General features: G+C 35.1%; 1 protein-coding gene across 6 annotated transcripts in view; it reads right to left on the reverse strand.

Annotated features, from left to right (window-relative positions):
- Positions 1 to 27512, reverse strand: part of DACH1 (dachshund family transcription factor 1) — a 355736-nt gene that overhangs the window by 198574 nt on the left and 129650 nt on the right. For all 6 annotated transcript variants that reach the window (XM_074535516.1, XM_074535515.1, XM_074535517.1 and 3 more), the window contains exon 2: positions 9524 to 9639. In XM_074535516.1, the coding sequence (XP_074391617.1) occupies positions 9524 to 9639 (116 nt within the window). The remainder of the gene's footprint in view (positions 1 to 9523; positions 9640 to 27512) is intronic.

Genomic DNA, 27512 nt, shown 5'->3' on the forward strand with positions numbered 1-27512 from the left:
ACTTGCTGGTACACTGTCAGACTACCTGCCATTTGTATGGATTTTGATGAGTTAAAACAACCCAGTAGCATTATTAATTTTGTCTTAGTTTTCTTGGTAAAACTAGAGACAGTTTTCCTCTCCCCAGCTTACTTAGTCCTAGCATGCTACTGTTTTCTTATCTAGAAACTAATACATCATTAATTGATGACCAACATCATTATTTAGTTACAGTAACATTCTCCTCAAACTAAGACTTTTCTTCCTAAATGTCAGGTCACATCTCTAATACTAGTGGCAGTATCAGTTTATTCTTTGCTGACAGCTTGAACACAGTATCTCGCTGCAATTAAGACTGGACTGAAATTAGATGATTTAAGAGTCACATGTAGAACATTAATAACTAAAAAATATTTCAGACAAGCAAAAATGCAGGCTCCTGTGCACATACACATTGTGGAAAGAGAATAAATCCTGAAGGCTACTATACAAATAATATACCAACGTAGTCTTGTAACTTCTCAATAGTCATGAATAAATACCAAACAGCAAACAAATTAGCTTGTAAATAAGTTTTTTATTCCAATTTGTAAAGAACTTCTCTCTCCCTTCCCTCGCCTTTTCTCTCTTTCCTTCCTTCCATCAACACAGCTACCTTCCCCAGTCTCCATCCCTCTCTGCATTTGTAATTGCTGTCTCAGGCAAACAGCAAACCACCAATATGCATTTCAAACCCCTGTCTGCATTTCGAAGGAATAAGACAAGTCTTCTCACATGAAATGAGGTTTTCAAACTGATAATCTTGGATGCATGGAAACTGAGACTACCAGCTCAGCTCTTCATAAACCACAAGTTCTTGGAAGCAGCTCCAGGAGCAATAGCCTATGGATTGGTTTCTGTTTGCAACACAGTCCATCAGCACATGAACTGTTACAAAATCTGCTCAACTTCACATCACTAAACAGTTCTGACAATGATTGCCAAACAGGAAGGAAAATGTTAGGCAATTCTCAGAAGATATGGAATCAAGTATGAATATTTGGCGTTGAAATCCCAAACCTGAACCAGAAAAACCTTCCTTTTCAAATACCTTCTTCCAGTTAAGACTACTTTATGATAACTGTAATATATTGCACAGGACAACATTAGTAACAACAGTGCACAGTGAACAGCTGAGACTGGATTCATTAAAATTCTGATAGCATGCCACTGTGCCTTGTCCAATTCAGGCAGGCAACATTCCTAGAGCTATAAGTCATAAGGAGAATTCACAGTGGCCAGTTCTCCTTGGAAAACTACATTCATAGAACTATAGAATCTGCTGAGTTAGAAGGGACCCATCAGGATCATCAAATCCAACTCTTGGCCCTGCACAGGACATCCCAAGAGCTTGAGAATAAATTAATACAGTACTTAGCTAGTTAAGTTTTTTCCTTGAGTTGTAGTCTTCTAAAGCTTGCCAGATAAAAAAAATGCTTCTTTGCATACTTTTCCTGAAAATACCAATTACTTAAGTAATTGGTATCATATATCATATGACACATCATATATCATATCACAAAAACACTTGGGCTACCAGACTTATTTTCTGGAAATTCTCTTCATATTTAAGTCCTTGCATGAAATCTGCAAAACTCCACAGCAGACAGATTGTTCTTAACCAGGAGACAATCATATTAAATAATGACATTTGACACTGCCTTCCCCAAAAATACCCAAACTGAGCAAAAAACATTAGGCTGCAGTTTTTTCCTGGACTTCAGAGAATCCCCAAATATACGGTAATGAAATCACAGACCATAATTTTGGAATATATAAATTTGAAGGGGTATTTTCATTGAACGGAAATCAAATTTAAAGTCAAGAGAAAAAAATCACTCACCCTTCACTGTGTGTGTCATGCAAGGACTAAAGCAGTCTAACTATACAGGAAAGGAGCTGGGCACCCCCATAACATTCAGGAACTTCACGTGGTCGTGATGATGCAGAACTAAGTCAGCAATATGACAGGACTGAGCTGCGTACCAGACCTTGCTGTGCTCACCCTAAGAACTCCCATCTCCCTATTTTGCTACAACAATTCTATTTTGCTACAGCTAAGGGCCTGAAGTGTCTGCAAGTCTGAAGTCTGAGATGTTATTCGAAATTTAACAGCTCAGCTTCACTTCTGTATTTCATGTTTAAAATGACAGTGTGTTGCGTGCTCTACAAAAGGTTCGTTTTGAACAAATTAAGAGATTAAATGATTTGGAATCAAATTATTTTGGCTGAACATTCTCACTAAAAAGCAGGAGTGGGTGGAAAACCAACAGGTTTATTATATGAAAAAACTGTAAACACAGGATTATGATTATATTGATGCTTTTCTATTGAAAGACTCTGCCTGAAAGCTGAGCAACAAGAAAATCTCGGTATAAACCACAACTTAGAAGCTGACAATTTGAATAATTTAATTTTAAGAAACAAACAGAATATTGTGCAATATATATATTTTCAAAATTTTTTTCAATTACAATTAATATAATGTTGAAATTCAGAAAACTATAGAAACATTTCCATTACTAGGTCCTAATGTAGTCACTTATAACTTCACCACTTATCTGCCTTTAAAATAAGGTTTTAATTGCTTTCTTTTGTATCAAGAGTTTGGTGTTTTGTTTGGTTTTCATTTTATTTCAGTTTACATGTTACTTGTTTTACAGAAAACTCTTATGATAACAGACTGTTAATTAAATATTGTTCTAAAAAGTGAGGAGCTTTTTCTCCCAAGGTGTTTAATACACTTCTACTATTTGAAACAAGAAACTGGAACTGGGGGCAGAGTCCCTTCCAAAGTCAGAAACTTTTTCTTCTTTTATGGTCATGTTAAATCCAGCCTGAAAAGCTGCCTGTATATGAAAATCATCACATATCATTAAAGGCTTTTCTAATATCTTCTAGCAGTTCATCTTCACAGAATATGGCCATTTAACTAGGATCCTACATAACTGCTACAGGAATAGCATTCTTACAGTGAAATTCAGAAATCAGTATGATTACAAACTAAGCTTTCAGAAGGCAAAATTATTGTGTGATCCAGGAAGAAACAAAAAACTTTTATCTCATATTTTCCACTAGAAGGTAACAAATCTGCCTGTATCACAACCTGATATTTGAGTACTCACAAGAGACAAGTAGAAGAGAGGATTCACTAGCCTATAACTAAAGCTTAAATAACTTCACTCAGTTTCTTTCTGAGTACCTTGAGCATGTCGAGGTACATGACTACCTTAGCTGCTTAAATAATTAATCCCAGAGTCTCTTTGAAGTGAACCAACTTGTTGCCTTTACATCAAAAAGGCTGGGAGCATTTCTGGAAACAGTTCCATCTAGGGAAGGCTCTCAACAGGGTGAAACTGCATGAGCTGTGACTCTGACTTACACAGTTTTCCAACAGTATCTTTTAAAATTTAAATATATGTTGTGCTGTATGATACAATGTCACAAAATGTATAAGGTCTTAGTGATTAATAAAAGGGTTCCATTTCTGCAAGTAATTCTTGGTTTTAAAAAGATTTTATGACTGAAAAATGTAAGGGACTCACTGGAACTTAAAATTAGTGAGCTTCCAGAAGCAGTTTTCAGTGATAAATCCTCTTGTGATAAAGTAGAATATAGCTAGCTGTTCAGTGGGATGACAGTACGACAAAATTATGACTGTTTTCAGGAGATGACAGGTGGCCTGAATTACACCTTAATTATTATTTTTAAAACTATGAAAAAATACATTTACAAAATTGAGTCAGTTTATTTTTCCACTGATACATCAACTAGTGAACACGACAGAAGCTTTCACATTAATTATAATGACTACCCCCTTAATGAAGTGCAAAAATGTTTTGTGTAATTTGTTCAGTCTCTTGAATTAGGTTACAGTTTGTCACTCTCAAAGCAGGACTTTGTTGCTTATTCCTTGAGTAAGTTAGTTCAGCCCCAACAGACAACCAGCTTCTCATCCTATAACACCAATCAAAACCAAGGTTAACAATAAAAATGATTTAACACTAATAACCAAAAGACTGTGTTAACATGGAATGTATTTTAAAATATGTAAGCAACAGCACTCAGTTTTATCGATGTGTGTCTTTTTAACCAACACAGAATCTCAGTATATATAATCCCAGTGCATAAAATAAATACCTGAATAATAGATTTGCTTCTCAAAATTACTAAGTAATTTCAATTTATGGTTTCTAGCCCCTGGAATACTCACAGAAATCAACTCTACTCATTTCAGTAAGTTAAATATATTTTTAAGGCCTTGAATATATTTTTAAGGCCTTGCAGGATTGAGACTGTCAGGAGGAAATACTTCTAGCTACAGATTTCATTTCTTGGCAATATGATGTGGATAGAGTAACAATGATAATTATATTTTAACCATTCTTTCAGTCTGCCTAATACAACATCAATAACTATGAGCCAGAGAAAATGAAATTATTTAATTATGTGATTAATCTTTCTTTAAACACCAAATAATTTAATCATCTACTTAAGCAAAAACATTACCACACTTTATCAATTGCTGCATTTGTGAATGATGCTTGCCCTCCAAGCCAAAATAATCCATACAAAACCTTTCAACTCTCTCCTTACTCTAACTCCCCATTAAAATGCTTTGTGGTGCAAAGAATTTTGTACAAGATGGAAGCTGGAATATACTTATATTGATTCAGGCCCACAGCAAGAGAGAAAATAAAAATGAGATTAGAAATTACATCTTCAGATTACCACTCAAGAAAAGAAAAAGAGTGGTTTAATAGAGGAGAGCAGTTATAATTCATGCAGATGAAACATTTTAGAGGAAGCTTAATATCCTTACACTGGAACAGTCTGGATTCAGATTGGAATAGTTATACAGAATCATAAAGCAACCTGTTTAAAATAATAATAATAATAATAATAATAATAATAATAATAATAATAATAATAATAATAATAGCAACAATAATGACTCAGATTAATTTAATGTAAAAGCAATGTAATAAATAAAGCATGCTTTGAAATTACTTTTTTAATTGACAAAGATATATCTATAGATATATATCAATATGTGAAGGAGCATTCTTATCCCACCCTATGTCAGCAATTTCCAAAAGCACTTTATATTTTCATTTTATCTTTGAAAGATGCAGTTCCTGAAATAAGCACAAGAGATTGCAGTTACTCATTTTGTCACCTGTGGGTTTCAGACTCTGTAGGCCAAGTTGGAGAAGAATTAAGCAAGGAGTTTTAAAAGCAGCTTCAAAACCTAAAATACTGAAGAATAATTACCAAAATAATTAGAAAAGTGAAAAAAATTGCTTTTTAAAGTTTGTATGAAAAACAATGGAAATATCATTTTATGTGTTATATAGCTACTCCAGACATAAAAGTAAAAAGGTATATCATACATTCAGGATGTACAGCACTTTTCTGATTGATCACAATTACAATCATCCAATGTTTCAACTTTAGACAACTTTTGAAGCATATTAGCCACGAAAAGATCTGCAGTACACAGAGACATCAGATCAAAGTTAACTATGATGAGCCATACATTTTTGGAAGGATTTCAAGGTGTTACCTAGATAAGCTAGAAATATCAGTACAACTGTTTGAGCCTACATCAAATTCTTTCTTCTGACTACACAATTTGTAACATAGGCAGATTTTAATTCTCTGGACAATTTCTGAAGCTCCTCATTTCCTGTTATGACACATTTCTCATTTTGTCACACTATCAAAGGTCCTACATATTTATTTTCATAAAAATTTGATTTTCTTTTGTGAAGTGACCAGTCTTCTATAAATTTGGGAGCATTCTGTAAATTGACCTTAATGAAAGACAGTGGATAGATCAGCAATTGGGGGTAATATCTAATTGTAATAAAATGGACAGAATATCAACTGATGGGTGATCCTCACTTCTTCAATTTATAGCCCATTAAAAACATGTGGAACATTATACCTTTTTTCTCTTTTATTTTCCTTCCGTATACCATTCGTGCATCTCAGCCCCCAAATACTTCCATAAAGCAAGTTCATTCTAACTGATGATGCAATGTTCTCTGGATGCATTTTCAGAGTTTATATCAATGATATAAAATATTTTCAAGGGTGCCTTAATTTGGCCTCCTACAAAAAAATACAGTACTGGAATATCACGAGAAATCTCAGGATACAGCTCAATACCAGCATTATTTGCACACATAAATGACGCATGCAGAACCAGTCACCTCAGAAATCAAAATTTCCTCCTTTAAATCTCTCTTTCTGTATTATGCAGCACATTTTGAAAAAAGGAAAAATTTCAAGTAAAAATCATGTATTAAATCATAGCATCGTGTATCCTAGATATACCTAATAATTGCAGACCTCTATACTTAAAGAGCATTAAATAGCACATAATTGTTTGTGTGATCACTTATACTTTCTTGTAGGCAGGAAGGAAACTTAGTTATTACACTCAGATTATTAAATCAATCAGAAAGTTTAAAAAGAAGAAGTTATTACAAAGAAAAAAATAACAGAGAGAGAAGGGGTAGGAAGCACTTAATAGTCTGGTAGTTTTATTTTTTCTGCTTAAACTGGATGCTAACAGGAAATTCACACTTCACAAACTCCTTAAATTAAGAACCATCTTTTGGAATTCCTGACATATCAAGAAAGACTGAGAGAGCTGGGACTGTTCAGCCTGGAAAAGGCTAATGTGTATGAAAACCTGGTAAAGACAGAGATGGAACCAGACTTCTCAAATGTGGCCCAACAAACACAAAATGAAATACAGGAATGTCCATTGAAAAGTAAAAAAAATCCAATATTATTATTAGAGTAGTGGAACACTGTAACAAGTTGCAAAGAGACATCATGGTGTCTCTATCCTCAAAGATACTCACGGAATCTCAAGCGTACCCAGCCCTGAGCAACCTGTTCTGAGTGACCTTACTTTGACCAGCAGAGGCTGGGCTAGGTGACCTCCAGCTGTGCCTGACAACCTCAGCCAGTCAGTGGTTATTCAGAGGTTTTCTTTATGTACAGTCAAAATATGGAGTAAATTTTACAATTGGCAAGATTTTCTTGTACCAACTAATGTGGCAGCACATAACAATGGCACCCACATCATCTACAGCAGTTATTGACGTCTTTTCTTTGTAGGGCTCTTACAGTAGTTTTGGTACTTATTTACAACGTAGACCACAAATTTTCATTATTTTGAACTCATAAGATCACACTGTAAGTCTATTTTTATACTTGCCTGTCTATAAAATGCTGGAATGACTGTCATGTAGCACTGCTGTCATGATGCTCTTTATCTTTGCTGAAACTTTGCATATCTCATGGAACATTAGACCCCAGAACTCTCTTTTATCAGAGATATTGTTTGCATTTTTTGTGCTGTTTGAGACTCGACACCACCACGATGGGAAAACTCCTTCTGTTGTGGTAAGCCATGTAATGTGAATCCAGTCCAAATGTGATAGCAATTGCATTTGAACCTTTCTTCTTTTTCAAGAGACTCACAAAGCATTACCATCCAAAGTGGATTTGATGAATGATAACCTTACATATGCTTATTTTCTTTAATTTTGAATTATTTTCTTCTATTTTTTTTTCAATCATCATTTTTAAAAGATTTGCATCTGGTTTTGTGGGCTGATACTCTAAGAAATTTGATCTCTGGTTTTAGTACCATATATTTTTACTGTTAACTTGTTATGACCAACTTTAAAGGACTAGAGAGGAATTGGATACTTTTAGGCATTAGCTGTGGTTTTAAACTGCTTTCTTAAAATAAAAAATCAAGAGGTGATCTGCTCTTAGATATTAACTGTAACAAAAAACCCCGAATGATACTGTTGACAAGGTTTCTTTTCCTGTCTCCCTCTTTTTCGCCTGCTTATTTGTCTCTGACTTCTTTCATCTCCTTTCTACTTTTCACATGCATTTTTTTCTTTGATATTTTCTTGCTTTACTTCCCCCAAATAATTTCCCTTTGCTTCTGCAATTTTTGATCTCTCCTTCATGAACATGAATGTTTCCGCCCAATAAAAACTTTCATTCTCTCCCCACATCTACTGTTCTCACGTTGTATTCACTCTGCACAATCTCTATTTTCTATACAAGATTTTATCCTGTAAATTCTATTGTATTAAGTATTTCAATCCCTTTTTTTTTTCTTTTTTTTTTTTTTGCTGGTCACACCTGCCCAGACTACAACTGTGAGTTCTACTTGCCTGACACTTTCCCCTACTCCCCTACACTCTGTCTCATCCCTCTTTCCCTCTACTTATTTTATTCCTCTCTCCTACACATCTTTGTTGTCTGACCTCCCTTCATTTCTTCATTTTATAACTTCTCTTCCTTTTTAAAAAACTTTAAATGTAAAATAAAATATTTCTAGCTATGTGTCTATCTCACCATGTAAAGCAGCTCCTGAGCCTAAGACAAAGTACAGGCCCCCTTTTGTCCACTGAGCTAAGCCTTCTTCACTTTTCTTCTTCCTCCAGACAAGACAATTACATTCAAACAGTTTCTGGTATTTGTTGTTTCCTGAACTGAGGATTTCTTTTGAGATGTTAGTCATCTGTGATGAAAATCATGCCAAGAATCATATTTGTACTTAGAGAGACGTGATCATGGGCATGAACTCAAACATCCACCCATCGTCCGGTCCACAAGATCAAGTAATCTTCCTCTCTGTTTGATCTGTCTAGTTAATTATTTTCTCCTTAGAGAAAATCAGTGTTAGAGAGACTGAGCCACGCAAATAAGCAGGAAATAACTGGGCAAGAAGTAGAAGCTCAGGTGGACTCTGCTGAAAGCAGTTTCACTGGTCTGTAATATGAAGAGAGAGAATGTGGCACCACCAGCAGCTCGACTATTGGGTGCCTCCATCTTTGGGTGACTGTTCATCTCCTCCCTGCAAAACAGCCTTTCTAAATTTAACCATGTCTAAGAGCAAGTCACTGCTAGAAGATGGTACAGTAACTTTCAAAAGAAAATAGTAGTATGAGAAACAGATTGTTACAGGACTTTATATTAGTGTAAAGCCTCAGGAGACATATCAAAAATAGAATTTCAGGATGAAAAATTAAGAAAGACATGTGTGCAGCATGGAGTTATTTTAACTAACTCAGTTTCTTCAGGCAACTATATTCATGATGACATTATCTAATGAAGCAAAGCAGCAAAAAAAAAAGCAGAAGATATCTGATCTATTAAAAATGAATAGGGAGATTATTGTCTAATGATAGGTAATTCATGCTTTGAAAGGCTTTTGCTTATAAAGAAAAAGAACAGGGGAAAAAATTCATAAAGGATTATTATTTGTTCAGTTATTCTGAAATACTAAGCTGCCACAATTTCCATTACACACAACATGTTTGTGTACCAACAGTGTGACATTAGGGGAACTATTGTGGTATTTGTCTGCTGCTTTCCTAGACTGTTAATCTATTAACAAGTGGATATAAGCCATGAATTCAAACGATTGCCCGTGTGAAGGTGTTTCTAGCGATCCTACCTGTTGGCGGGATGATTCCAGGAGACATTAGGCCCGGGACGGAATGTGGCATGATATGAGAATTCTCTGGGGAGGTGACACTTTGAGTCCTCTTAGGAGGCCTTCCAGGTCTAGAACTGAAACAAACAAACAAAAAAATTTTTACAATTAAGCTGTTGTCTTACACATCATTTCAAAGTTGTTTCAAGTGGTAACATGGACTGTAAATAAATTTGTTTCAAGGACGGTTGCTTTTGCAGTTAGATGTAATAGACTTCCATCACTAATTAGATTACATGCTGAATTCATTTTCCTCATTGAAGATCAGCCGCTCTTGATGCATAATTCATAGCCTGCACCTCGTTACCTGCTTCTTCATATTAATATCTATACACAGTTTGAATTGCCTCGTTTGCATATGCTAAAGTTCTGCATGCAGCCTTCAGCACGAAAATTATGCACTAACTTGTAATAATTATTACAGTCAGCCTGCTATTGATTTATGAGACTTTTAAAAACCAAATATGTGTAGTACTTGTAATGAATGATATTTTAAGGTTCTTCAGGAAATTAAAAGGCAATGGCTGCCTAAGGAAATGTTCTGCTTGTTTGATTTAATACTACAGTTAGCTGGGAGGTGGAATGAAAGAGTGATTCAGACCTATAGCACATTTTTCGATGATATGTTTTATTACTTCGCACTGCTAGCCTGATATCTAGATGATAAATGACAATACATATCTAATGTGTGAAAAGGTCTTGCAATTTCTTTATTTTTTGTCATTTAAAAGATAAGTCAAGTTATCATTTAACCCTGATTCTATTTAAAGTGAAAATCTCACTAAGACACCTTACTTTAAATATACTACTTTATGTCAGAAAAGACTCGGAATTATTTGTACAATATTGTTGAGCAAAAGCCATCACAGCAGCTCACATGTCTCCAGTATGGAAAAATAAAGGCCTTCAGGTTTAAGCACTCCTTGTCTGCTAAATGCTCATATACACAACTTTCCAACTCCTGGACTGCCTCAGTAGCACACAAATTAGAGACAGATGACAATGAAAATACTTATTGCCCACTTATATACAAATATGTACCTGCTCTTACAATATATATCCAAAGGCTTGTATTCCTATGAACAGATCATAGCATAGATCACTGCAACATCCTGCAACTGCTCATTTAGGGGACATTGTGGAATAATTTGACAGAAAAAGGCAATGTACTGCTCTAAAACTGTAGTGTTAACTTATGATCTGCCAAACATTTGAAGTTCTTAATTTGCCTCAGAGCAAGAAAGAAAAGAAAGGTGGGTATGAAGAGTTTTCCTCCTTAGGTCCCCATACTAACAAAATTCTAATGAGGAATAATGGCATTTCTAGCTATGCTGGGACTGCAGAACGAGGCAGATAATAAAATACCTCTGCTTTCTATTCATATTAGTTTCCATTGTGTTTGGAAATACTTTCTTTTTTTTCTTTGTTGGCACCTCTACAACCTAACTTTAATAAACCAAAAACAATCAAAGTACAGAGCATTTTCTTGAAGTTTAATGACTCAAGGCATTGAGTCATTAACCTTAACTGATCATTAATTCCTAACTTAATGTCCTGAGCTGAGGTCATTATTAAAATTATAAGCTTGGTAATTTCTTTGATTGGTTTGGCATTTTTGATTTTCTTTAGTGTAAACAAAATTGTCATATGTTCAAAACAACAAGAAAAACAGCTGTAGAAAAAGAACATTGTCTTATTCCAGCTCAGAAAACCAAATTAAATGTCTTCAGATTTTCTTTGATATTTCCTTTGTGATTTACAATAAAAATAAATATACCATGAATACACATAAAACTGAACAAAACATTATAGACAAAAATGATCCGATTTAAATGGAGTGTTTCTAATATATTCGCCCACCAAAAAATGCCAGTCTGTAGGAAAACTTTAATGGTTTCATTTAAGTATCTATGATGAAGTACTCAAATCACTATTGTGATATGACTATTGAAGGGTCTGACAGCAGCAAAACAGAACACAAGCAATGTGGCACAATGCACAATGTACCAGTAACTTCTAGGTCTTTATAAAAAGCAAGTTCACACCTGCAAAGACTCTCTTTGATGCAAACTACCAAGTGTAGCCATGATGAAGCCTGGATGCTTTTGTCTTTGATTTTGAGGAATAAAACTCAAAGCCTCTTCAAAGCCTAAGTGAAGACAGTCATGGACCAAATCTCTAAACAAAGGTTAGCAGCAAATTATAGGTGAGTGATACTGAAATACCCAAGGCAGAACTCTTCCTTTGGTCACCTTCTAGAATCAAATTGCTTGTGCTATTGTGTACAAAAGCAGCAGGGTGTTACACTCAAAGCTATAAATTAGTCCAGCAACCCAACTCCATTCCATGAAATGAACAATAAATTCCATGATTTATCCCAAAATTTACCAAGTAAATGTTTTCGTAAAGTCCCAAACTTCCAATTCCAATCTTGCAAATAATATTTCACCCAGCAGATGGTTGGGCACTGGAAGAGGCTCCCCAGGGAAGCGGTCACAGCACCAAGCCTGACAAAGTTCAAGGAGTGTTTGGACAACGCTCTCAGGCGCATGGTGGGACTTGGGGATGGTCATGTGCAAGGGCCAGGAGCCAGACTTGGTCTTACAGAGCCATTCCAACTCAGCTTATTCTGTGATTCTATTTAAATGTAATTTCTATGTAATCCTGATAAAAATTTTTAAGCGGCACTGGTTCCAATCTACTATTCAAAGGCATTTACCGATTTAAGAGATGTAGGTGTTTTCCTAATAACAAGGCAGAAAAACACTGTAAGACAAATTAAGAATTATTTCCTAAGGCCTGGAAGATCTGATTTAGAGGCATGGTAGACTATGCAATTAAACATGAATATATCTAATTGTCCTTAATAACTGATTGAATAGCAATACTTGACTGAATTTGTTAGTTGTCATTTGCTAAGCGTTTGTTTCATTAACCATAGTACTAACTTCAAATACTACCATTTTGTAAGATTCGTTTTCAAACTATAAGAATTGCAAGAATTTTATATGAATCATTACCAAAGTCGTGGGGAAAATGGCATAAAAACAATACTTTAAAAAATAATCACTTTGACTAGAATTGAAAACTCGCATGTTGTTTTGTACTTCATTATCATTTTTATAGCTATATGATAAACTCTTTAAAAAAACATCAAAAGCATAGCAAATTAGTTTAACTATCATAAACAGGACGATAAAAATAGCTTAATAAATCATTTTATTGGTATTTTTCATAAACTCTAGTATAGTAAAGACCTACTTATTTTTAGATTAGGGCACGTTCATTTTCATTACAAGATAAGAAATCTTCAAAATACTCATCATATGCCTACTTCTGTATCTAAATCAGTAGATTTATCTTCAGTATAAAAAATTAAACATAATTTAAATAGGTATGAGTTGATTTATTATGTAAAAGATACATTTAAATTCCAGAACAATCAGTAATCTCTTTTTCTGGTTGACGACACAATGATACAAAAATCATCATTTAAAAGCTGATGATAACACTATTTTTACTCAAATTTAGATTTTGTATATAAGCGTTTATAGACATAAAAAAAGGTAAGATTTTGTCTTTTATCTGAATACAATTATTGGAAGAACTACATTGTTTTTTCCGAAAGCACACATGACTTCTTATGGAAATGCTAATTATCTCAATGGGTAAACTCAAAGATAACCCATTTTGATTTTGAAGATGTCTAAAGTCTGGATTTTTTAGAGCTAAGATAAACAGTCTGAAATGCCAAAACCCCAAAAGCCAAAGTGAATACCTTGTGAATACCTAGGATTATAGCACAGAGAAGTTAAGGAGTGTTTTGGGACTCCACAAGAAGACACTGGAAGAAACAATGCTACATCTGGAAGACACAGCTGATGTCTTTCTGTCTACTATTTCATTCTTCAAAGAGTAAATTAAACAAAGCAGAAACTAGACAATATCAACAAAGATTAAAGGAAGCCACAAAGACCAGGGTAGAAGTCTATAGGGAAGTTAGCAGTTCCTTGTGGACTGTATTAAAAAAGATATCTGTCTTAAAATAGAGTGTCACTCTGCTTTTAGAAATATGAATAAGTTATTTTCTGCTTTAAAATTTAAATTTTCATACCTGAGATAACATATATTGAAGAAGAAAATGAAAGCTTTCTACAGGACTTTGTATTACTAACTTAGTGGTCAAGTTTTTTTCAAGTGAAACACCTAAATGAATTTATTCCCATGAAAATCCATCAGCCTTCTATAAACTTGTGTCAGTTTGTGATAAAATGATCAGACTTTTTTCAAGTCATATAAGATATTCCTACAGACAACTGATCTTTATTTTTTTAGAAATTATAATGGTTTACAGTCACAATATGCTACTATGTGAATGAGGAACTCAAGGTGCAGATTAGTGAATCTTGCAAGTCTCATGGACTTTCTTCATTAACATCAGCTAATTAGATAACCAGAACACTTTCCAGAATGACTGAAAATAAATCCATCAATTTTCAGCCATATTTGTATTTCACCTCTTCAATTTCATAAATACATCAAGGAATACTATGGCTGTAGCATTTTCATCTTTGAAGAAAAAGGGTGTATTTGTCTACTGCACTGTGATTAGCATGAGAAGCAACTGGGACTACATTTAAGGCAGAGAATATGGTTATTTCTTGGTCTTTTGATCAACATATATTAGTCTTCTATCCTTCCTGTCTTACCAAATCTAGAAAACAACAGATGGCTGAATTAAAGAATAAGAAATGGAAGAGTCTGTTTTCCTTATCAGTTAAAATGTTGTGCTTTGATAACATTTTTAAAGTTTTACGTAATTTCAATTATATTATCAAGTATGAGCTCGCTCCTAGAAATGTTTTGATAGTGCTAAACAATTAAAAGCAGATGTAATCAAGAGAAAACCTGGCCCTGTACAATCACATGGAAAGAGACAACAGGACAATAGTATGGGCTTCTCTGCTTGGCTTTAAATGTAACTGAATGCATTTAAGGCTGCATTCAGCCCTTATTACTATCTGCCAGAAGACAGACTTGATGTTAAAATTTAAGGGTCTCATCCTTGAAAGTCTTAGATAAGTAGACCTCCCACTGATTTCTGTTAAGACCTTTGAGCACCAAGGAAGGTTTGGCTCCAAAACAGCTGAAACTCTTCATGAGTAGTATATAATTCTCAGAGCACATCACTAGCATTTACAGATGACTAACTGCATGGCAAAACATGTGCTAGGAAACTAAAAGTGTTCAAAAATGTTGAGATAATCCTGTGATTTATCTTTCTCATATCCTGATTTTGAGGAACAATTGTGCAATATTAACACTTGATAAATCAAGTTTTACTCCTTAAAATTATTTTTATTAAATATATGAAGTACCTATAAAGAAAACTGCAAGTAAGAGGGCAAACTGCCTTTCCTGCCAAAATTACTGAATTTCAGGGTTTGTTTTCTACATGTAAAGGTTTATTTTTAATCTTGTCTGTGAGCAAGTTTAGTGCACAGAAATATCGTCCTCATCTCTAGCTGGGCATACATGATGTGGTGATGTTACCATTGGCCAGGCAGTTTTATAATCAGTAATATTGGGGAGTGGCAGGAAAAGTTACATGCCAGAAGTGATAGGAAGCAAATCTGTAACAAGGATTTGGTGTATTCATTTAATGTATTTTTTAAGTTCTTAGAACTGCCTGAAACAGTTTAGAATATCAACACCAATTTTAGCTACATCAGCACTTATGTATCTCATTTAGGTACATTTTGAAAATCTATGCTTTATTTCTCATCTGTTCCACCTCCCCTTAGTGCTTCAAAGCCTGACACAGAACTTTTGACCTCAAAGAAGCAGGCAGAATGACATTTAGGTGGTCAGCCACTGGAAGCAGTTATGTGCTCGCCATATAATGGACACTGCAAAAGGGCAGAAGATGTCACTTGCTGACTTAAAGCAAAGACAGAGATGCCCTGTGACAACCTGTAAGCACAGGCAGTGGGCTCTTCCCACACGGTATTTCTGGGTTTTGGGATAGCTTCTGTGCTGCTCTCATCATACGTGCAGCCTTCACACTTGCAAGACTTGAGCCAAGGGCGTGTCAGTACTGAAAAATAAGGTCTAGGAAGACTGACTAAACCTTTTGTGTAATTTAATTCCTTTGCTTGGAAAACACTTGCTTGCCAAGGTAACCTTCATAAATATTTCTGATGCACTGAACTAGCATTTTAAAGGCAAAAAAATGACAAAGTACATCGATCCAAACCTTATACTTTACTATTTTAGGTTTTCCCCTTCTGCTCCCACTCAAGAACAAAGTAAAAAATGCAATTCTAAGACACAGCATACACTTATTTTGGCAGTTAGTAAAACAACCTTCAGAAGTCACACCATGTCCTTTTTACTTGCAGCAGTCTTGTAAAACAAGAAAACTCTTAGTGCAATTACCTTAAATTTATTTTTCTTCTCACAATTAAACAGAAAATGTTCTCACGCAATAATTATGCTGAACTCATGATATATTAGGAGTTACTGAGACAGCAAACAATGCTGATAAAAATAAATACAAAGATCTGTTTCAAAATCTTCATAAAGAAGTGCATGAATGATCTCCAAAAGAATTAGGTTGTGTTACAGAGTGAGCAGTGGAGAAATCATGCTGATGAAACATTACCGCATTTCAGTAACAGAACACTTTACCGCTATTTTTGAACCAAAATGGCCAAAAAAGTGGATATTGGGTCAGACACGCAATACCAGCTTATCAGTGGAAGAAAAATAAATGGAAGAAAATATATTTCACTTCATATCCCATTCCAAAGTCATTCACTGCAGTAATACAGGAGCACAGGCTAGTCCTTGGATTCTACTCTTTTGCTGGGGTAGAAAAGACCTTGTTGAATTATTTCTTTTCCTAGCAGAACTGTCATGTAAACAGCATGCCATTTTCATCCTCCTCAACACTGCAGCCCAAATCACTCTGCTTTTCAGCAAGATTAGTAATATTCTCGATACAAGAGTCTAAGATACAAGGTACAAGAGTGCAAGAATACATAAAATATATATTACAGCAACACCTGCCAGTTCTCCCTTGATGGCTGAAGTCCTACTACAAACACCATGAAAGAATCTAAGAAAAAGATTCTCTGTGACTGATCATAATACTTGAATATATGAATGATCTAAAGGGCAAAAAATGAAATAAAACCAGTTAGAAATCTGAGTGTTACTGGCATAAGTTACAGTACCAGGTTTAAATACAGCTGTGATTGTACATAAGCTCAAAATATTACTGGCATATGCCTGTTCTCTTAATGAAATTGAGATCTGTAAATAATCTATCGGAAATAGAGAAAAATAGACAAAAATGAAGGTAATTCTGTTGGGTGGCAGAATTATGATGTCAGAAGTAAATTAAGTCAAAAAGCTCATTGCTTCATCTAATTAGCTGAAACACTAGATCTTCCTGAAAGTTCTTAAAACATGTAAGCATGTTGGCACTCATGATTATGTAATAACTGTGAAATACAAGCTTCTGATGATGACAGCCACACAAGCTAGAGTTGAAAATAAGTCTGAATGAACAATGAAATGCAATTATTAAAGAGAACTCATGCACAGATTCAAACCATATTGATTTTTTTTTTATTATATAAACCTTGCTTCAGAAACAGTACTCAGAAATCACAGCATTGGTGATCCTGGATAAAGTTATTTAGGAATACTGGCAATATCAAGAAAATTAAAAAAAAAAAAAAAAAAAAAAAAGAAAACCTTGAAAATTTGTATTTATTTCCTCAATTTACACTGCTGTTTTTTCAGAATACTTCTGAAACTACCAAAAAAATTTGAAAAAAACAAGTGGAAAAAGTAGTGATATAAAGTGCATGCTTCCCACAAAATGCTCTTTCTGTCAAGTTATAACAGATGCCTTTCCCATTTCACTCAACCTTACAGCATAAACCCCACCCAAAATTTAAATATGCAAGCAAAATGATTCCTTCTAACAGTGTTATTCACCCACATGAAACCCCAAACTATAACAGATGCAAAGCCTATTTTTTCCTCAACTGTTTTCATCTTTTCTTAGTCTTTTAATTCTAAAAACATCCCCTCAAAACATCATCTACTATATATACTATAAAAATGTCAAGTATGGAGTTAATAGGCCAGAAAGGCAGGCTTGATCCACAATGACACAAATCTAAAAAAATTCTAAGCTTTCATTTTTTTTACAAAAGTTTTTACTTCAAGTTGTTGAGATGATTCCTAATGTAAAGCAAGCCTAACTCTTGTGGTTATGTGTGTTAGAGTCTGCATATGGCCTGAAACAATGATTTAAATGTATGAACTTTAGTTGGAATGAACAGTCCTGCTTCAAGGCTCGTTTTCCAACCATCTGTATTCATCTCTGCATATGACTTGCACATGTAATTACAAATTTGTGAACATAAATCAGATAATTGCACATACAAATAACCAATTAGACTCAAAGCAAAAACAGGCCATATAACAGCATACTCCTCTTTTGAACACATATGTAGCCATACTTAAGTAACCATCTTTATTTAAGAAATTTTTGTTTAACTTCTTTAGAAAAAATATTATTTGATTTGTTTTTCATCAGGACATACTGGGGAGCAGCTGCCATTTTGAGAGCCACTTTAAAAAGAAGAGCAGAAATGCTACAAGATAAAGCATCTACGTAAGGTGCAAGCCCACCCTAGCTCCAGGGGTCACAGAGCTAGTGTCCATTTCTGTCTGTATTGGACATAAGATACATAAACATAAAATCAATGATGATTTAACTTAAAAATAAGAAAACTATACTGTACTATTCAAGTACATTAGTACTTGTACTATTAGTGAAAATATTCTGGTTCTCCTGGCAGTGCAATGATTAACATGCTATTTTTATTCATAACAGTTGATAATGAAGTTCTATCATATGAGCATATCCACTGTAATATCTGAATGCACTCGTCAGTTAATTGGCCACAATTCCTTATATGAAATGCTGAAACAAGTGAACTGTCACCTCTTTAATGAAGTTGCCTATATCTTAAACCCTTTGCCCTTTAAAAAACTCTTTATACTCACTATGAAGAATTTTATACCCGCTTCTGCCAGAGACCATGGTTAATGTTCACTGCCCTTTATTCACCTTATTTTTAATTCTAAAAACCCACACTCATTAACCGTACACTTCCAAAGAATTGCTGGAACTGCCTAAATAAAAGCTTGAAAGTGACTTTTATTGTACATTTGAGAGTAACAGTAGTGGTATGAAATATTGAAAAGACTCTCTCCTAGTCTGTACAGCTGCAACTGCTCAGCTGAGTAACACAGATTGACGGTAACCATACAGTATTCACTAAAATAAAGAATTTAAATCTTTAAATAAGGTGATCTGTGTTTGTATATATTTATAAAGACAAAATAAGTATTAATCTTCTGATGATTACTGAGCATTAAAAATTACAAGTTTCTTTGAGCAGATGATGTCTGGGGTCACAATGAGAGGGTCTACTCTTTGAGTGCACTTCTATTTGATATCAGTAAGCAAGTCCAAAACTAGAAGCTAAAGAATATGCACAATATCAGTTTCACCTCTGCCACTCCGACTTCAAATTGTTTGGGACAGTAACCAGCTCTCAGAACAGCCATGGGTTTGTGCAACACCCAGCACAATGCTCATCACTGAAAACCCATGCAGACCAAGAGATACAAGACAGGGATTAACCTTGTAGATGCCCTTTAATTAATAAATCCTTGTATGTACTCTAAATGTACTTTACTTCCAAAATAGAACAAAATATGAACTCAAAAGGAAAAAAAAATTACAGTACACTCCAAAAAACTGACCTGTGTTCCCAGTCCCCAAAATCTGTTTGTGAAATCAAGATGCCTCATGTGTTATAGTGTTCCACCCCTGCAAATCTAGATGTAGACTTGCTTGGCCACTATATTATGGAATATTGTAAAATAAATTTGTATTTTATTTTCCTTGTGCAAGGCAAGGAACAGAAACAATCAACCTCCCATTTCCTTGCAGAGCAATATCTATAAACATACGAACAGTAGCACAGCATTCCCTCCAAAGCAGTAGTACTATAGTAATTTGAACAATAAAAAATAGCAGTCCAAGACTCCTCCATCCTAAAAAAAAGAACCATAAAAAACCAGACAGTATTATAGGTCCAAATGGAAATATTACAGTGATTCAAGCAGAGATACTCTGACTTGTTATACTTTTAACAATTCAAAAGTCATTCAGTGCATTTCCATCAAGCTACAGAGGATCCAGTTTGGTGACACCTTAAAACACGTTGCCATAACCCTTAGTTGGTGTTTGAAGGTAAATTATTTGCAGGCCTGAGATGCAGCCAGTTCCCCAAGCTGTCCCTTAACCACCTTACATAAAGTCCATCCTATCAGAAATAACAGTCTGCTACTAATGTGTTATCCTAAGGAAACACTGAAAGGTTAATCAGGCATTTCTAAAAAGTAGTACAAGGAGTATGCTTTTAGATAAGAGTAGCTGACAAATGTTTCTACTTCTGATTTTTTAAATTATTTTTATGATTATTTATATTTCATTGTAATTCTGGTGATTCCATTATGAATCTTCATACTACAGAATTACATAGGAAGATATCAAAGAATCTATTCTATGGAAAAGCTTAAATCAATTACTGACAAGTTTATTTTAATATGCATATACTATATTTACTCTGTGACTGGAAGTTACCCATACTCTACTAGTCCCTTTACCTCTCATCTTCAAAGTACCTGGTGAAGACATTAGTCTTTGAAATTCAGTCAAATTTCTGTTGCATTGTGTCTGAAAAGATGTGTTCCTCAAAAGCATCTCACTCAAGGCAGAAAAAGAACCTCCAAAATCAAATTACTAAATTCATCAAATTATTCTAATGCTCACAAATGCATTCTCAACAATGAACTTTCAATAAGAAACTTCCAATCCAATTCATCCTTCCTTTTAAGAACTTACAGCTTCAGCTGCATGGGACACATACCACAGGATTTAATGTAAGGGAATTTCAGACAGAAATACAACTTCCAGGATGGGCAAAATGGCACCAAGGCTTGCAGCACACTCTGCTGGGGCACAGCTGGCCAGTGTGCATATCCATATGACACCTGAATGACATACACTGTGCCTGGCACATCTCCATATGTAACATCCACACAGAGCTCTCTTTTGGCTCTGGCCATAGAGCTCACAGCACAACAACAAATCCTGCCTGAACGTTCAGATGATAATGAAACACAAATTAATCACAATAACTACAAACAGATTTTCTATCTATGCCCAGAGACAAGTAAAACAAGAGTTAAAATAGGTGCCAATTCACAATTGTGTTTTGGTTTGCCATATTTCCTACTTTTCTCAGACTTACCTCAGTTTTTGTTCTGTTTTCTTACCAACAAAACCCTACTCTTCTATCACTCTGTCTTGCTCACACAGAGAAAAGCTCAGAAAATATAACATGAAAGTTAAAGGCTCAGGAATGAAAAATCATCCAAATCATCAAATATACTAATAGAAAAAGGTTTTTTTTCCCTGATTTTGTTCCAGCTGATGTTCTCTGAATGTTCGATGTGGTGATCAAATTGTCATGGATCAAAAAGAGACATTTTTGTCAGTTTGCCCCAAAACATTATATTTGCTGGAGACTTTGTTTGAACTTTTGTTGTTTCAAGCTTCAATCCAGCTTCAATACTAAAATGATTCTAAAGAAAGACCTACTTGACCAAACCATATGCTTTCCTATGCTGTTTGGAAGTACTTCTGGCAGAACTGGGTTTGGGTGGCAATGGATCAGGTTCTTAAGAAAAAAAAAAAAAAAAAAAAAACAGCAGAAGACTGTCTCTTTCACAGAACAAGAATCAAATTAGACATTATCCTGTCCAGAAATGTGCTTGGTTACATGCTTGGCTGACAGTCAGTGATGTTTCCATGACTTTATTGCTCACCAACACAAAAGCACTCCCAAGCTTTAACTGAACAGTGTGTTTATGCAGTTTTTCCAAAAAATTATCAATATTTGAAGAAGAGCAAATTTGAAGAATTTTGTATCAATCAATGATCCTTCTCTAAATTTTCTTGAAATGGATAACAGATATATTCTGTTTTAATTTAACTGTATGAAGTGGCAAAGTACAGTAAGTTTGTAATGTTGCTTTCTCATTTTAATTCTCAGTATATCTTCATTACACTATCTTTTAAAAGAGATTAAAATTCTAAAGTTTTAAAGCAATATGTGGAAGAGTAAAGCAACCATTTTTTCTCATTTATCCCTTTATTTAACAATTTAAGAGGAGAAAAAAATGGCAAGGCATGCCTTGGACTCCTGTGAGCAGGAGATGTAGTCCTTGCAAGAGCGTTCTCTCTCACAGGAGATACATTTGCTTGCATGAATGCAATGTATATCACAACATACATGTGTATATAGGCTATATAGTGCAGCACACCCTCTGTGCATGGGACTCTCTGGGCTGACAGTACCAAGACAACAGGTGTTCTCATCCCAAAGCACTTTAAATCAGAGGAATCAATCCAGATTTGGTTGTCTTTAGTAAGTACTGACCGCCACCCTCTCTCCCACTGGGCTGCAAGACTATCAGCTACTCAACTGGAGTAGAGAAACCTACAGCATGCAAACAGTTCAGCTTCTGACTCTTCCACTAAGAGCTAAAGGGTGGAAGATGAGTATTCTCCATTTTCCCACCACGACAGAACCACACTCTTCATTATAGTATTTCCACGCTAGGAACCACAGACCTGTCAGTCTGAGGAGGTTTAGGCTGGATATTTGAAAGAACTTCACCACCAGAAGGGTTATCGAGCATCAGAACAGGCTGCCCTGAGAAGCTGAGTCACCATTCCCAGATGTAGCTGGGACGCTTAGGGACATGGTTTAGTGGTGGACTTGGCAGGGTTCAGCTAACGGCTCCAATCTAAATGATTCTGTGATTCTGTATGCAAACACACATTCACAGATGTGTGTGCCTATCTGTTTGTGCAGCATGCGTACACACAGACTACAATCCCTGCAGGTGATTAGCAGGGCACCAACATTAACACAATCATTTAAGAAAGAAAACGAGCCCCATAATCAAATGAAAAACCAGATGTCACTTGCTAATGGATACCGAACCTAGAAGTGTAGTCAAGGATAAACAAAGGGTAATAGAGAGTGTACCTAGTACTCCTTGCACTCTAACTTTTTCTAACTTTCACATATGCCAAACAAACATTTTCCCTTTTTACTTCCCTTTCCACATCAGGATTGTTAAGGCTCAAATATCAATTCAGTCAATTGCAATTTTATAGTGAGATAAATTTTTCAAATGACCATAGACCTCTCTTGTAATCCTCTTTGGGTAGACAGACCCTAAGAGCTGTGCCTTGCACTGTCTTGGAAGATTAATGACTCATACTAAGTCAACAATATTATCTGTATGTTCCCCAAAGATCTTAAATTAAAATACACATTCATCCTGGCCCAGCTTAGCATATGTGAAATTTGTTTTTCTTAATGAGATCACAGTTAATAATAATAGAAGCAGGCAACTCTGGAAAATAACAAACATAAACTCACCCCTGAAAGCTGATTTCCAGGACTAGCATTCTACTGAATACCATTATCTCTGACTAAAAATGGCTTCACTTACTCAAAAAGGGTCTTATTAGAATTATACATAAAAGTCTTTATAAATAAAAACATATTGTTAAATACTCTGTTGTGTCACAGCCTTGAGAGTTCAGTAAAATTTCATGCAAATCCTTCCATTAAGAGAAATGTTTGGGAAACCATTTGCTTTGCAGAATTTCTTCATATTGGTATAAATACCAAATTTTATTCTATATTACAGCCATTACATGATTCACCTCTTATACCAGCTCTTGTGTATAACATACTAACATTATGCTAAATCCTTCATTCTTTCTTTTTCTATTATATACATAACAAACATATTTCTCTTAAAATTTAAACCCTTTTGTAATGGTACTTCACAAGTGGTTTACAACTGTTCCATAAATGTTACATACATATGATGATATTTAAGCTCATGCTTTTTCATGAAAATGTTTCCTCATTTTATAATCACATTAAAAAGAAAATCTTCAATGGACGAGTTCTATTTTAAAGAAAAAGCAAACATACTTATTTCAACAGGCTTACTGTGAGTTAATTAAAGCGAAAATTATGTAAACAAAAGTCAATATTATAAGGCTGCTATGAAGTTTTAATTTTTCTATTGACTTAGTAACAAATTTAAATGCTAACAGTTTGGGAGATCAAATTAAATGAATACAAACACTTTGTTTAATGACATCAGCAGTCAATGCAGAACATCTGTGTTTTACTTTAAAAGTGATCAGAAAATATTCTTTTGTTTACATTACAGATAATCAGGAGGTTTATATTTCTGTGTTTAATTTAAGAGGAAAAAAAGATCATACTACCTTCAGGGCCCAAGGAAGCAATAAGTTACAAATGCAGGATTTCTCCTTTTTTTTTTCTGTTTTGTAACCATGGTAAAACAATAGAAATGAACTTTCCCTGAACCTTTCTCCTTTAATGGCCTGGGTCCATGTTGACCCAGCAAGCTGGAACCTGATACTATCAACCTGACTGCTGCTAAAGCAATCAGATTCAGCAGAAACTATACACAGTGCATTATAATACTAATTTCAGCATCCCACAAAGCCAGTGCAGAGGCAAGCTATTAAAGTATTATATTCTATTGTTTAAAAGTGGGATTAATTCAATAGCTTAAATGCACCCAAAAACACTGAACTAAATGGCAGACTGTACAGCTATATTGTTATTCTTTTATAATACTGTACCAAAGTGAAATTGCAGATAAGGTTCTCCCTTCCCCTCTCCCTTCAAAAAAAAGCACTACTGGATGACTTATTAGTAAACAGATTATTTGAGCCATTACAGGTTCATATGATCCTGCATTTGAATGAGGCATGTAATTAAATTATCAGGACTTTGTCCTAAATGCTTGAAAGAAGAAGAGCATGATAACCACATTTTAAAAAGGTAGAATAAAAGAAGAAACTTTTTTTTCCTTATAGAGGACTACAGGCAACTAATGTATGAAAGCATAATTGATTAATTCCACTAATTAAGATATTTGTTATTCCTGAAATTGTAGGTTGATAAATAATGTATTAGATGTGACACCATTTCCCATCAGTTCTGAAAAGACTGTGGTGAAGTTTCAAATATATATTGCTATTTTTTGGAGGCTGAATAGCTCACTTCTATGCTTCTGTGTCCAGGCAAAAAGCAAGCAAAATTTATTTTGAAGTTGTGAATAAGTCAATCTTTAAATAGTAAGCATGGCATTACAACATATTCTACTAATTTTACAAAAATATTCACTTATAAAGACTTCTATTTTTTTTTTTAAGTTTTAAGGGGAAATAGTTTTCAACAAACCCAACTTTTGCAGAAGTATATATTCCAAGGATGTCAGTCATTTATGACATTTCCCTGAAGAGTGAGACACATTCCAGTATCTATTCATCCTCTTTTCAGTATAAATCACTTTGGGGAAGTGTTTGAGGCTGCAGTGGTTATTGTATAGAGACCCTAGTCACCTAACCATTAAGTGGCTTTAACCTTTAACACAGCTACTGCAGAGAGAGGAGCAGTCACTAACTTGTATGCAATCATCATAACTTTAGACTACTTCTGCAGAATGTGAAACACACAGCATGACTTTTTCAGTTGAAGCAGAGCCATACAACTTCACTCTATTACAAAGAAAAATAATCACCATCCTCTAGACAGGTCAGGATAATAATGTTGAGACTGAAGAAGAGACTGAGAGATCTACTAAACTACAAAGAGATGGGGGGAAAAAGTAACATTAGCAAGACCATTCATCTGAGTGAAGGATTTCTGGCTGAAGTCTACAGATTTGACTTAGTTTACAATTAAACATTATTTAAGCACAGATTAGCACTCAAGTTTTTGCCTTCTAGATGAATTTCCTTATTATTACACAGATTCATGCTCATTTTTTTCTCTGGTCTAAGAAACCTTTAATTCCCTTCCAAGTACCTAAATAGCTTCAACAGATGTGAAGAGAGTCTATTTGTGATAGTACTCTTCTTGCTGACCAGTTTGTTGCATTTTCTTAGACAGAGAATTTTACTGCTACCCAGTAGGTCCCCCAATCTCATTTAGACCACTAAGCCATGGCAATGGGAGAGAAAAGGGTCTCCACCTCTGCTTCTTCACTGAAAGAGTTGTGAAGAATAAGAACAGGCTGCCCAGAGAAGTGGTTGAGTCACCATCCCTGGAGGCGTGTAAAAGATTGCAGATACAATGCCTAGAGTTATGGTTTAGTGGTGGACTGGGCAGTGTTTGGTTTACAGCTGGACTTGATGATCTTGAGGGTCTTTTCTAACCTGAATGATTTTAAGATTCTCTGATCTTCATATTTCTTCTCTTTTCTCTTTCTCTCTGTTTTCAAAGGTAGTGACCACTCCACTTAGACTGCACTCTGATCGTGTACCAAATCCTTCACAATAATGATATGTAGAAACTTCACTTTATTCAGGTTGCAAAGAAGTGTGTGACCACTCTGACCAGAAGTAAAATGCAATCTCTAGCTGAAAAGGGTCTTGTAATAGCTAAAACTTGTTCAAGGACGAGAGCCTGTTAAAACTTGTGCTGGAATCCCATCCCATCACAAAAACACGTAAGTTGAATTAGCCTTAATTTTTTTTGCACCTCTACTCTGCATGTGCATGTGAATTTTCAAATAATGAAGTCCCAGTCAAACAGGTGCAATGCTGTATTGCACAAAGTACAACACAAACTACCCAAATCTGGTAGTTTATAGCTGCAATGTAAATGTTGAATATTAGCCTCTTAAGCACATATGTGTACCAGCAATACCTTCTATTAGGATCCTCTTTCCCTGCACATGCCTAGCACGGGTCCTTCAGAACAGCTTCTGATCTGATCTAGTGTATTTGTAACACACCCAACACTCAGTGGTGCTAACATAAATGTGAATGATTATTTTAGAAAAAAACAGATCTTAAATATGAAACAAAGATGCCTTATAGGGGAGGGACAAGTGAGAAGAGATGCTTTGTGCAATGCTGCCACTGACTACTGGATTGGAAGATATCTTCTCATCACAGTTTTCCAGACTTCCTGTATAATAACCACCCTCCTCCGAGCATGTTGGGTTTTCTCATTCAGCTGCCCTTTTTTTTTCCCACTTTTTTCATTAATTCTAAATGGGCTTGACCAAGATTTGACAATCCATTTCTGATTCCAACAGGCCAAGTTGAACCTACCTGCTCCACCTCTCCTGCCTCTATGACTTTGGAGAACGGTAACTTGTGGCAGGGGAGGCAGTCCCACGAGGTGGAGGCAGTGAGCAAACAGAGCGGAGCCTCGGTGTTGGAAGGGTGGCACAAAGGCTGCACTGAAATTTTCCACGGTCTCCATTGCCTGGATTTGACATGAAAGAGGACTTGCTTGCTACCCTTCCAGCATGGTTATTGTGCCATTGTTGGTTGGCAACAATGGTCCTGAGCTCTCCTCTCCCCTTGATTTTTTGTGGTAATTGTAGCATACCCAGTCAGTTCACAGAATGTCTGGTCAACCCATCTGTGAAGAAATTGCTTCTAATTTTCAAGACCTAGGTCAATCTACAACTTGCAAGAAATTAAAGAATAGAACTGAGCAACATAAAATATTTTCTCTTCCTACGCTAAAAATAATTTAAAAGGTGCAAACTTCAAGGTTTAGAAAAAAATGGGCTTCATAAAAATGGAAGTGAGAAAGAGCAGAGTGGAAAACAGCTCTCCAAGTAGAATAAAAAAAGAAAGACCAATCCTCAGGCAGATGAAAAGATGAAGATTCAAAAGAAAAACGAAAATTTCTTGGCA

This window comes from Zonotrichia albicollis, chromosome 2 (assembly GCF_047830755.1).
Source record: "Zonotrichia albicollis isolate bZonAlb1 chromosome 2, bZonAlb1.hap1, whole genome shotgun sequence".
In the NCBI taxonomy this organism is placed as follows: domain Eukaryota; kingdom Metazoa; phylum Chordata; class Aves; order Passeriformes; family Passerellidae; genus Zonotrichia; species Zonotrichia albicollis.